This window comes from Netta rufina, assembly GCF_964035555.1.
Source record: "Netta rufina genome assembly, chromosome: 2".
Classification (NCBI taxonomy): Eukaryota; Metazoa; Chordata; class Aves; order Anseriformes; family Anatidae; genus Netta; species Netta rufina.
In genome coordinates this window covers 60,463,957-60,478,078 of record NC_140124.1, presented here as the reverse complement: position 1 = coordinate 60,478,078, position 14,122 = coordinate 60,463,957, and the positions used below count along the sequence as shown (strand labels likewise).

The window sequence follows — 14,122 nt, the reverse complement described above, 5'->3', positions numbered from 1 at the left end:
ATATATATATATATAAAGCAATGCCTTAGATTCTCTTAAAATAAATCTAGAAGCAGTTAAAACTTCAGTCTGACAAAACTCTTGCACTTAACTATTCATCAACATAATGGAAAAGATGTGATTGTTTATGAGTCATTTATAGAAAGGAAAAAAAATTAAAAAAAATAAATTTGGGAAGTGTTTTTTTGACTTAAAAAAAAAAAGAATGAAGGATAACTATTATCTCCTTTGTGTTCTTTACTTAGGTCACTTTTTAAGGAAAAAAATGGTTAGTTCTATCCAACGTTGTATGAATGTTATACAGACTATTTCAGTTTGGTCTGCTGTACTTAGGTCATGTTTGACAAAGTACAGCCCATAACTAGTATCTTTCATGTAAAGGGAAAAAGAACAAAAAGAGAAAACATGAAAAATAGCTTACTTGTAAGGATAAGAAAAGAATGGTAAGTGATCATAATGATACTGCCAGAGTAACAGATCCATGCATTCAATTTCCCAAAGCCTAAGAAAACCTATACCTTATATGGAAATCTGAAACTCAAAATCTATATTTTAAATTGCTGTAATGATAGCAATAGCAAAATCCTACAAATCCTTGGCCAGCCAGGAAAGGAACATGCATTTTTTTGGAACCAAATGTACCCATGTGAAGTCTGGTTCAGGTTGCTGATGCATCAGGCAACATGCTGGAAGACACGGTTCTTGTCTTGATTTCAGCCTGGAAATGTCTCGGCTAAGGATGTCTTGAAAAGGAGCAAGAACAAAACTGGTGGATCCTTTCAAAAGAAAAATCATACCACAAGAAATTCCAAAATTATACAGTAAATAAACTTTATTTAATCTCAGCTCCTGTCAGATTAGTGCTGTCGACAGTCAGATCAGCATATGATACAGTTATGTATTAACTATTTACAATTTACAGTAATGTACTTTTTCTCCAGAAAATATAAGTACAAAAGCTAGGAGTAAACAAATGAGGTACTGCAATCTGGATTTATTGTAGGCAAAAGCATATAGGAAGTGATCTTTAGCAAACAATCAGAAGATCAAATCGGAAAAGGAGTAGTCAAACAAGTGCCCAGTTCATCAGGAAAATCACCTTAACTGCTATCCATCCAAAAATGTATTGCACAATTCATTCAAAAAATAAAAAAATAAATAGAAGAGACAAAGCATTTAGTTCAACTCTTAAAAAACCCCCAGTGAAATCTGTATAGAGATACAGTAGTGGGCAATTCCTTCCTAGGATAGTCTTTTCTCTCTTTTAAAAAAATAACCTTTAACACAAAATAGAAGACAGTATTCAATAGAAGAGAAAAAAGACTCATCACCAGATAACCCCTGATTAGCGTTTCTTGTCAAGGCAGTTTTAACTATATCCATGGTCCAAAGGTGGTGCTAAGCTTTGGTTCTTGCTGTTCCATTTGTGACCTTGAATAATAGCTTCTCTTCTTGTCCCTTCAAAAGGGGCAACAACGGCGATACGAACGTATTTCTAAGCAGCACTGTTATGAGACATTCTCATCACTATTTCTTCAAGATGGTCGTAGCCATGACTAGAAGAATAAAAAGATAAAAGAAATGAACAAATATTACATCACTGAAAGCAACTTACAAGTGCTTAACACTAAAATAATAATGAAATCATTGGTTATTGATAGGAATAGGAGATGCAAGAATATCAGGTAAGTCAGATGACCAAATTATTAACTGATTTTGAGCAAGTAATTCCAATATTTTCAAAACAGTTGAGAAAGTGTGATTAAAAAAACAAAACAAAACAAAACAAAACAAACAAACAAACAACAACAAAAAAAAAAACAGAAAGACCCGTAACAAAAAAAAAAAAAAAGGAGTCTCACTGGAAATAGATAAGTCTACCACAATGTTGCTTTTCAATCCAATGAAAAACTCGGACAAAGCTGTCCTCTCTGCATAAAGCCTGTCATCAAAATCAAAATGAACTAAAATTTTGGGGCTAGGAAAAGGCCTCATCTACCAGGAAAGATCTATTACTTTCACAATGAAGCCAAAATCACCTTAATTTCATAGTTTTATACATGCAAGAATATTATTCCATTTGCTGGCTAACTACTGACATGTCACAAAAATATTTGAAATAAACTAAGAAACTACAATCCAGTAATGGGGGCTGAATGGCTTCCATAAACACTGGCTTAAGATTTGAAGCTGTAATAGGTAATTGCTGACAGTAAGTCAAAAATTATGCCTTCCTGTGAGAGCTATCAAAAATGGCCGAGAACTTTTTATACAGCATTACAGACTGCATGTCAAGAATTTAAATTTCAGACATGCTTTCTGCAATAGTCCTGTAAATAGCTTTGTCCTATCATTACTTAAAATTCAAATATTTTCAACAGGCTATGAAAACAGTTGCTGAAATTGTCAAGAAGTGATCAAGGCTAACAGGCAAACAGTCCAAATGCATTTTTTGTGTGCAATGAAGTGCACTCATTATTGTTTTCAAAGTGAAAAGTTTACGACATCACAAAACAAAAACAAAAGTGGAGACCGTGTTAGCTGAGTAGAATTTTTTTGCCTTCAAAACAAAGGTTAGCTTGTGTTATAGGCTCTATTTACATGACTGTAAGAGGGGAAGAAAGGCTGTTGGCTGCCTTGTAAAGGCAATGTTGGATGCCTGGAAGTGGGGAGGCCTAGGCTGGTCCATCCTGTGGCAGGCCAGGAGCATGCGCTGAGCCTAGCGCTGCGGGTCAGCCAACAGCCAGCCAGCTCTGCAGATGCACTGAACCAATTCCCGGCACCTCTGCAAAGCTTTTCAGCCGCAAAGGATGAAAAGGAAAGTTATACTGGCCACATCCTACAAAATCCATCTGAAGAGTTTCTTAAGTATAGCCAGCAGGACCAGGGAGGTGATTGTCCCCTTGTAATCTGCTCTGGTGAAGCCACACCTCGAGTACTGCATTCAGTTTTGGGCCCCTTGCTACAAGAAGGACATGGAGGTGCTTGAGCGAGTCCAGAAAAGGGCAACAAAGCTGGTGAGGGGTCTGGAGAACAAGTCCTATGAGAAGCAGCTGATGGAGCTGGGGTTGTTCAGTCTGGAGAAAAGGAGGCTCAGGGGCGACCTTATTGCTCTCTACAGCTACCTGAAAGTATGTTGTGGGGAGCTAGGGGTCAGCCTCTTCTCACAGATAAGTAGTGGTAGGACTAGAGGGAATGGCCTCAAGCTGAGCCAGGGGAGGTTCAGGTTGGAAATCAGGAGACATTTCTTCTCAGAAAGAGCAGTCAGGCATTGGAACACATTGCCTAGGGAAGTGTTGAAAGAAAGGTTGGATGTGGTGCTGAGGGACATGGTTTAGTGGGTGACATTGGTGATAGGGGGATGGTTGGACCAAATGATCTTGGAGGTCTTTTCCAACCTTAATGATTCTATGATCATGCACCACTAAACAACTCAAAATGTAATCCTGGCCAGCGCAGAAAGCGCTACCTGTTACTTGCATGTTCTTAACCACTACTGTGTTCATGTTGCTTGTTTATTAATCTTGTCAGATGCAACCTTTATCTTGAGACACAAATCAACTGTTGCTTTTCTGTAACACTACAGTTAGTTTCGCAGTTTAATCATGAAAATAGGTAAATGAAACTTTCCAAAAAAAGGACAATAAACTGAAAGCATAAAGTTCCACAAATCTTTCTCCCTAATCTCGCTGCTCTATCTGCTCTTGATGCCAAGCCAAAGCTCTGATTCAGAAAGGTACTGATGTTTAAAAGTAATCATACCTAATTCCTCTACAAAGAATATTTCACTTATCTTTTTTCAAATAATCAATTCTCGTACTCATAAGATGTAAAAAGTCATTTAAAGCAGTACAGGCTCTTTGAAAATCTGACTTATCTATTTGCCTATTTTCAAAAAAAAAAAAAAAAAAAAACGAAATCAGAAAGTGAATAAAGACAAAACAAAGCCAAGTACAATAAAATTTAATATGACATATAATTTAAAATCTGATTTTTCCCCTATAATCGAGAGTTTTGAACCTCAATCAACATTTCATATTATTTTTATACCTCAAAAAGATTGGTTTTGAATCAGCATTCACCCTTTTCAATCTTGGCTTTGTAAAGCAAAACATGATTAAAAGTAGAACAAATTTTATCATACACTTACAGGACAAAAACGTTTGAAAATGTTTTTAATGAACACGAGCGTGCAAGAAAAAAAAAGAGAAGAATGATTACTACTGTCATACTACAGGTTTCATCTCCAAATAAAACAAGCATGTATTAGTCTTCACTCACCCACATGCTAACTAAGCACAGACTGATGGAATATTCAGAAGATACCACCGCGAGGTGAGGCAAACTACAAAGCCAGGAAGAAAACAGCTTATTGGACTATGTGGTTAATAGTGTAGGTAAGAACTCTGTGGACATCTACTGCTTACAAATGAGATTGTCGCAGTTAGACTATGATATTATGTAGTTAAAAAAAAAAAAAAGAAGATTAGTGATAAAGATATATTGGTCTAACGTATGTTTATTTACCTTGAAATTTGTTAAAGTTTTCAATAGAAACCTCTTAAACATATGCCCACTGTTTAAGAAAGACCCACCCAGACGTTAAAAGGGTAAGTACTCGTAGAAACTTCCTAACATATGCATGTTTATTCTTTCTCAGTAGCATAGATAATTAGCAATTTACACATTAAAATTTGTTATAAACCTTTTGGCTATAAATGAACATACAAAACCAACTAAGCTTTATGTTAAAAACACACGTTCATGTTGTAAGCTTAGACATTTATGAGAACTAAACACTGGGTATTTTCAAATACCAATATCATTCTGGTATTGTGTGGAGAAACACTATGATCGTGTTAGCAAATGTCAGCAAGCAAACCAACCCCAAACATATCTCTTAACGGAATAATTTATGACAAGTGCTCCACTCTTTTTAGTCTTTAACAGAATTACAAAAGACATGCCACAAATATTAATTTTTCCTTCAGTAAACACTTAACTTTGAAATTGAAATTGAAAAAAAAATTACTAAGTCTTTCATCAGTTGCATGCAAAACATGCCCTAATATTTGAGTTTCTATTAGATGTCTAATTTTATCTTTGTGGACTTGGAAAGGAGAAAAATTGATAGGCTAGATCTGAGCCAAGAAGGGACTGTGAAACCCAAGAAGTTTTGATCAGGACATTACATTCTTTCAGTTACGATATCCTTAACAATCAAAGCATTTGCAGTCTGCAAAGTAATTCAAAGCATGTTCTAGCCAAAATTTAAACCCAAGGACCAAAACTTGTTGAATGAATTCAAGTTGCAACTTCTCACACTAAATAAAACTTTCAAGTATCTGTTTTAGGAAGACCAGGTTTCAAATACCAAAAAGCTGAAGGGACTGAAAAATATGGTCTATCTCTCTAACTTCATTTTTAACCAACTCAGAAATACTTCTGAAAAGTATTACTGGAGCTTGCCAAAAGAGAAGTGTGTCTTAAGAAAGCAATAAGTATATTTTGTTGTATTATTTCCGAAGCAAGAATAGTGTTAATTTCAAATAACATGGCAGAGATGAACGTGGTTTAAACAAGAGCTTCCTGAGACCATGTTTGGGATGCACAAGACTTGCTAGAGCTGTACTATTAACAGCATTTACATCATTTCAAAAGTACATTGAACGCTTAAGATAGGAAGACAATCAAGGCTACAAAGTATACAGGAAAATGTTGAAGTATCAAACACTTCACTCATTTGATACTTCAAGCAGATGAAATGGTATTTTTTTACATCCAAATTTTAATGCAACTACAACATGTAGTAGTAGCATTATGTAAATTGCAACTACAAGTGAAAATGTTCACTTTTTTTTTCAATTCTGTTCCTAGAAGTGTTAAATATGTACAAAACGCCTGTAAGAAAAAAATGAATTTTATTCTCTCACTTTAATTCCTAAATGTTTTACTCAGTGACCCACAAAGAGGAGGATCACAATGTTGACTTTAGATACAATGTAGAAAGAGTATTACTGCAGGTTTTGTCTTAATGAAAAATACCTCCGCTACATGAAGTAGTAAGAGTAGACCAAAGAAATGCTTATGCTCATATATTCTTCTCTTTGTGCTCTGCTTCTCAATCCCAAATTCACCTTTGTGGTAAACACCATTGCATTCTAACCCTCACAAAATCCGTGGGGGGGGGGGGGGGGAGGGGGAGGAAGGGAGGAGGTAAATTAAAAGGAATCATTCTCTATTCAGTGTTCAACCAATTTTATTCTCTAATGCATGTATCTTGCATGAATCTGTGCAAATTAATTGTCATCATTTTACTTCTTCCCTCACAGTTGTGCAAGATCCAATATTGCTACAGTACTGCTGAGTATTACTCAGCACTGATGGCAAGACAGAATTGGAGAAAGGGTTTCTGTGCTCTGTTACCAAAGTGCCTAAAATTGTTATTTTGATCTGTCCTTACCAAGAGTGAACCTGACATATTTTGATGTTAAGTACAAAAAAAAAAAAAACAAAAAAAAAAAACCAACAAACAACTTATTAGGATACTGACATAAAACTAACCTAAATGTATATATTTCACTTTAATCATGCATATCCCAGATGAGCGAGCTAATCAGTTTTCTGTTCTACAAGCAAACATTGCTCTTGCTTTTGTCAGAAATTTTATCCTAGGGCCGTAAAAAAAAAAAAAAAATCTCTTTTTTTTCCATGAAAACTGCTATGAATCCACAGAAACTTCTGAGTTTAAGAAACATGAATTTTCTCTCAGACTACTTTTTCAGTATGGAAATTGATCTGCAGAATAGTAGCAGTAACTGAACTTGCTTTGCTCTGTTGTACCACAGCTTTCACAAACACGTTTAAACCAGTGATACGAAATTCTAGCCAAGAAAATATTCTTGGTCTTACCCCCTTTCCCTCCCTTTTTGCTATAAACTCAAACCTACTGCCAGAATTTGACATTCCACTGAACAAGAAAAAGAGGAGGAGATAAGTTATCTTGAATAAGCAAAGGGAGAAAGGGAGACTAAAGAAAGCTTCCAACTTCTTCTTCTTGCTACCTCATCTCTTTTGCATAAATTCACTTTGCTTACACAACTTACCAATGGTCGAGCATCTTCTCGTTCTAGTATCTTCTGAGTTTGATCAGCTGGGAACTTCAGAACTGTTGTTATAACCTTGGCCATTGTCTAAAACGAAACAGATCATCTGTAATCAATTTCATGTGCCCTAAAACGCTTTGCAGTATTTTAAAATGCATTTCGCTTCAGAATACTGGATGCTATTTTTAGTAATGTCAACAGAAAACATATTGAAAAGAATAAGATATAACCATGAGATTCACATCATACATGTATTTGCATGACATCATACATTATGTGAATTACATGAAAACCACGAAGAGTCTTCATTTCACGTTGTCACAAACTGCAGCTACTTTAATATGACGTCAGTTCCATTGTATCTGCTTAAACTCCATTAATGAAGAAATCACAATCATAATGTTGCAAATCCTGCTTCTACCACATTTCAACTTTATATGGTGTTCCTGGAGCACATTTGAGGCACACAACACCTGAAAGAGTCCTTATGAATCCAACTATATTCCTATAGTTCAAATATTTTGTAAAGAAACAAAGAAATGAAACACTGAGAAAACAGATCCAAACGTGAGACATGGAACAGCAGTTGTCTAAATATTTTTAGCGGGTACACAGAATGTCATATTTAAATAGCAAACCATTTAGATAGCCTCAGATGGAGTATGTCAAAATGTCAAACCTTTGTGCAAAACAAGCAATGATTATTTCTCTTTTAAAAACAGATTAGCGGGAACAAAAAGTTCCAAAAGGCACAAAACAAGGTTCTGCTGACTTTTGCAAGAAAGGTCAAAGCAATAACCGCAGTGCAGCTCAAACAGAAGGTGACTGCTACGAAAGCAGTAACTGCTGCTCTTCAAGAATGTGGGTGAGATAAGATTGCTGCTCTGGAGGCCTACTGTTTATTACCAGCACCACATATGGAGTGAAGAGGGAGACTGCAGTAACAAAGCAGCTGCATGACAAAAATGACCACAGCTAAAAGCAATAGGTAACTCCCTGATTTGCAACAACCGTTTCTGTATATCGTTAACTAGGGATAAAAATGAAAAGAAAAAAAAAGTCCTGTTGACCATTTTCAGTTTAAAAACCTTCATTTTGACATATAAATATTTTCTGTAATTTAGAAGTGCCTCTACGGCAGTACCCAGATGCACAGAGGAACATGCTCAGCGTCACAAACTGACAACATGCTTTTCTGACTTCATTTATAAAAAAAAATCATCACAATTATCTCGGACTGAAAGAAAGCTCCGAGCTTAGAATCTATTCCTTACGACATCTTACAACAGAGCTACCGAGAAAGCCCTCTCAACAGTTTTCTACAGGACACAACGGCATGCAAACATTAAGAAAAAATCTACAAACACTGCAAATGCTGCATGAAAGCACTGATGCTTTAGATGCTATCTAATACCTTATTTCCTATAGATGTGCGTTTTGTAATTCACCACTATCAATGACTTGAAATTTTCCAAGTTCTTGAAGCCACGAGGGAGATTCTAAAACAATTATTCAATACTATTTAAGGAATACAATAACCAGTCTTGTAAGAGATTCTACCTTGCATCCCCATTTCTTTTTCTGAGGTCTATATATTTGGGTAGGCGATCTCCACAAAAAATACTGTTACAATGATATCCATCAGTCTCTCTATAATTTGAGAGGGACTGGTCAAAGGAAGACTCTTCAAAAATCAAAATTGACTTCTATAGAAATATCCCTTGTTATTTCACGATGCACAAAAGCATGTCCAGGTGCCAAAAAAAGATCTGCATGAATTTTTCATCTCTGCCGGAGAGCAGCAAAGCCCAAAGCAAATCTGACAGAACACACTTCTACTCTATTCCATTCTCCCCTGTATCAAGCAGATCAAAACACATTTATTATACACATACAATACTCAGACTGACTTTGAGACCTCATAACAGACTCCAAACAGCATAATGAAGTTACAAGTAGAAGAACCTGCCAAAACAGTCCTCTAGGAATTCTGCAAGACGTAATATTAAGTGTGCAGTACAGCTGGACAGTTCAGCTGTTCGCATGGCTGTAGAAAACATAGTTTTATTGAACCCAATGGTTTGTGCCATGCATCTCCAAATTCAGATATTCTCAACAAGTTGCCAGCTTTTTCTAAGCATGCCATCTTATTTCATTCCATTGGACCTGCCAAGGAAGAGGGAAACAAACAAACAAACAAGATGGGCTGCAGGGAAGGACAACAAAAAACCCCAAAGACACATGTGTACATTGGTCCAACAGTTTATGACGACTGTGACAGGTTGCAGGTTATATAGATTATACATTATGATTCTAATTCCTTATTGTTAGTCTCCAGCACTTCAACACAAGTGATGCACTCGTTCATCGCTCTGCTCGATACAATTCCAGAATCATTTATCAGGCCACACTGATGGCAAAGTGTCCTGTATAGTTACACAGCTTCTGCTGAACTTCTCTCAAAGAAGAGCAAATCATGCCCATTGAGATCACTGATTTCACCGCTGAACCACCTTTGAGACATGGAGTATTTATTTGTACTCCAGAAGGATACCCTGCACAAAGGAGAGCCACTAGAATGATCTGGGGAATAGACCACATATCTTACAAGAGAAAACTAGAAAAAACTGTCTCGCCTGGTCCTGGAAAACCAAAGCGAGGAGGAGGGTATGTCTGCACCAAAGAGGTGTATCTCAGTAGAGATCTTTTAACTCAAGGACTCTGTTGGGAATAAAAAAAAAAATGCTTATCAATGCTTAATGAACACATTTAGACTATGTATTTAAACATTTAATCAATCACATCACCATTGCTCATGGTTCTCCAATTAGCACAGCAGGAAGAAACCAAACAGCTTTCAAGACATAGTTCGGTAAATAAGATAAAACACAATCCTCATGAGAACAGACACTAAGCTCACTTCTACCAGTCACATTTCTAATGGTTGAACAACAAGCACATGGTATCAGCTTGTAAGTACCATTTAAGGCAAAAGTGAAGAAACCATCAAAATGCCTTCATATTTGAATTAGTAAAATCTTAGCTTTCATTCCATTTAAAATTTCCATTAGCAAATGCCAGTACAACTACAGTCTTGATCAGGACTAGACAATACAAGATTTTTTTTCCCATTTTTGTAATACATAAGAACATTTATCTTCACATAAATACTGCTAAGAGGTAATCATATTAGTATGAACACGCAACAGAGAGGAATACAATCACATTCAGTTTGAATAAGCTTGTCATTCTCCATCACTTATCTGAATCTAATTTCCCAAAGCTAAAATTTGTAGTGCTTTGAAAGTAGGTTCTTCTGCTTGTTTGAATTAAATGCATCTCCCCATTCGATTATATCAAGTCTAAAACAATGCCTTCTCAAGTTATTGCAGGAACTAAATTTCTTTCCCCTCCCAGGACTCATCTGCTTTTAGGAGCCTGTGTGTAGAAATGTTGTATGGCACCTTCTGGTTCAGTACAGTGTATTCTCCAGGGCAAATAAATATATATTTATTTATTCATATTTGCTTATGTTATGTATTTACTCTTATATGAAAGATATACATATAAGATGGATATATCTTTTCATCTAAGCGACTGAAAGAATGGCAGAAGAGACCTAAAATCAAATTACTTCAGCATGTTTGTTGCTGTTATTGAACAAGTCAGCTGCAAATTTTAGTATGTCCTTGTTGAAAAGGAAAATAAAATCAGTTTTATTTTCCAAAGGCATTTGTGCTATTTTCCTTTGAGGCATGTACAGTAATATTTTGAAGACCAATAAGAAACAGCATTAATGAGTGACAGAAGAGGTTTCAGATAGGTTTCCTTGAATGCAACTTTGCTACTTGCATCAGCTATCTGCAAGAGTCATCCACTGATGTCTCAAGGGTTGGGTGAAATTGAAGCATTGCTGACAAATTCTTTTTAAACATTCTCTCTTGTCTATGTCTTTCACTTCATGAGCTTCAGCTTTGAAGCTCATGGAGCAGATCCTCCTGAGAGTCATCATGCAGCACTTGCAGGGCAAGCAGGCGATCAGGCCCAGTCAGCATGGGTTTATGAAAGGCAGGTCCTGCTTGACGAACCTGATCTCCTTCTGTGACAAAGTGACGCGCTGGGTGGATGAGGGAAAGGCTGTGGATGTGGTCTACCTTGACTTCAGCAAGGCTTTTGACACCGTCTCCCACAGCATTCTCCTCAAGAAACTGGCTGCTCTTGGCTTGGACTGGCGCACGCTTCGTTGGGTTAGAAACTGGCTGGATAGCCGGGCCCAAAGAGTCGTGGTGAATGGAGCCAAGTCCAGTTGGAGGCCAGTCACTAGTGGCGTCCCCCAGGGCTCGGTGCTGGGGCCGGTCCTCTTTAATATCTTCATCGATGATCTGGACGAGGGCATCGAGTGCACCCTCAGTAAGTTCGCAGATGACACCAAGCTATGCACATGTGTCGATCTGCTTGAGGGTAGGAAAGCTCTGCAGGAGGATCTGGATAGGCTGCACCAATGGGCTGAGGTCAACTGCATGAAGTTCAACAAGGCCAAGTGCCGGGTCCTCCACCTGGGGCGCAATAACCCCAAGCAGAGCTACAGGCTGGGAGAGGAGTGGTTGGAGAGCTGCCAGGCAGAGAAGGACCTGGGAGTGATGGTGGATAGTCGGCTGAATATGAGCCAGCAGTGTGCTCAGGTGGCCAAGAAGGCCAACGGCATCCTGGCTTGTATCAGGAACAGTGTGACCAGCAGGGCTAGGGAGGTGATCGTCCCCCTGTACTCAGCTCTGGTGAGGCCGCACCTCAAGTACTGTGTTCAGTTTTGGGCCCCTCGCTACAAGAAGGACATCAAGGTGCTTGAGTGGGTCCAGAGAAGGGCGACGAAGCTGGTGAGGGGCCTGGAGAACAAGTCCTACGAGGAGCGGCTGAGGGAGCTGGGCTTGTTCAGCCTGGAGAAGAGGAGGCTCAGGGGCGACCTTATCGCCCTCTATGGGTACCTCAAGGGAGGCTGTAGCGAGGTAGGGGTTGGCCTGTTCTCCCACGTGCCTGGTGACAGGACGAGGGGGAATGGGCTTAAGTTGCGTCAGGGGAGTTTTAGGTTAGATGTTAGGAAGAACTTCTTTACTGAAAGGGTTGTTAGGCATTGGAACAGGCTGCCCAGGGAAGTGGTGGAGTCACAAAGTCTTCAAAAGACGTTTAGATGTAGAGCTTAGGGATATGGTTTAGTGGGGACTGCTAGCGTTAGGTCAGAGGTTGGACTTGATGATCTTGAGGTCTCTTCCAACCTAGAAATTCTGTGATTCTGTGATTCTGTGATTCACAATTCAAAAACATAACATCCAGCAACGTACATATTTTTCTTTAATGATTTAAATCAGATGCTATTAAAGTAAGAGAGCCATCCTATGAGCCACAGGCTTGTGGAGATAAGCTAACTAATAATACTTTTTTTTTTCTGAGCTGGCATTTATATTTTTAATAAAAATGGAGTTAATATCAAAGTAAGGAAAGGGATAAAAATAAAGAGAAAAAGGGACCAAAAAAAGGACTTCTTGTCCCATAAGGACAAGAAGTCTTGAATAGACCAAGTTTTATTCTGTACACAGCACAATGAGAACAAACCTAATTAACATAGAAACCTGCCTAAAATCTCTCTGCTTAATAGTAGTCCAAATTGAAAGCAGTACTACAAAGAATGGAAAAACTGCAGGGAAGAAAACAATATATTCATCCACATAGCATCTATCATCCAAGAACAATGTTTGTGTTATGACATACCTCTTTTGAACCTGGTCAATCTCTAAGCATCAGTATTGTTATAAGCTATTAAAATCCCAACTTAGGAATGATTTCACAAGCTTGTCAGCATCCAGCAAGAGCCTACTGTGCAGCTTTTCACTGCTTTTAAAAGCAAATTAATACTCTCTAGAGAAGGTATACAGATTTGGGAGCCTTATAAAACATCTTTAAGGAACAATTAAAGAAGTATTTCACTATCTTCAGAGCTACTAACAACCTATTATTTAATGCAACTCTTACTTAACCTGTTTGTGTCAAGATGACATCAAAAGAATACTTCTGCTAATATAATGCATACCAGCACTCAAAGTACACTAAGCTTGACTGACAACAGGGCTTTTGCTAGTAAAACCATACCTACCTATTGAGTATTAGTCTCCATAACTATCTTGGTGAGAGATTTGATACTCCCTCCTTTTCCCTCCCCAGTCTTCTCCCCTTTTGTTTCCCCTATGCTTCATCTCAGCATGCTGATGAAGTTTGTGAAGATATGGACGATCCCTCTTTGGGTGGAATAAAAAAGCTTGTTGAATCCAGTGACAGTAACAGACAACATGTGATGAATCACAAACACATGGTGTTTCAAATCTGTACAGCAAGGGAGCTCAATTTCATTCTAACCCAAATCACATGTCCCTGTATACAAGTTTCCATACCTTAGTCTCACGACCCATCATATACTCAAAGAGCACTTTCCTCAAGTATTCAAACTCAGTAGGCTCTCCAAAGAGAGAAACGTCAGTATGGTGAAGGTTTCCATCTGTGTCAACAAAAAAATAAGAGTATATTTATACTGAGAGTCACCGACAACAATCTAAGTTACTCTTAGCCAGAAAGTGACTGGAATAAATTGTAATCAACTAAGAAACACCATAGTAGTGACCATAATTATGCCAAATGCCTAAAACTTACTGAGAGCAATTTACCAAAGCTTAAAATAGAATGGATCAGTACATCTACTTCAATAGACTTTACCATGTGCTACTCCTGAAATTTCGTTTCTTAAATGAAAATCTGTGGATCTTCACTTCTTTACTCCTAACAGATGCACTTAAAATGTTTTTGCTTAGATTGTGTTGTTTTTCTTGATTATGAGTTAATTTCAATGTTATGTCAACACATCTGAATTCAGACATTACATGCATTTAGGTTTCAGAGTAAATGCAGAAAAGATGAACTGATATAATAGAGATTCTGAATTTAAGATAGTCAAACAAGTCTACTTAGTCCTG

At 37.6% G+C, this 14,122-nt stretch overlaps 1 protein-coding gene across 5 annotated transcripts in view; it reads right to left on the bottom strand.

Annotated features, from left to right (window-relative positions):
- Positions 1 to 828: 828 nt before the first annotated feature.
- Positions 829 to 14,122, bottom strand: part of GOLGA4 (golgin A4) — a 63,167-nt gene continuing 49,873 nt past the window's right edge. For all 5 annotated transcript variants that reach the window (XM_084281246.1, XM_084281248.1, XM_084281247.1 and 2 more), the window contains 3 exons: positions 13,547 to 13,650; positions 7,107 to 7,193; positions 829 to 1,556 (listed from right to left, as the gene is read on the bottom strand). In XM_084281246.1, the coding sequence (XP_084137372.1) occupies positions 1,536 to 1,556; positions 7,107 to 7,193; positions 13,547 to 13,650 (212 nt within the window). In that variant the 3' untranslated portion in view covers positions 829 to 1,535. The remainder of the gene's footprint in view (positions 1,557 to 7,106; positions 7,194 to 13,546; positions 13,651 to 14,122) is intronic.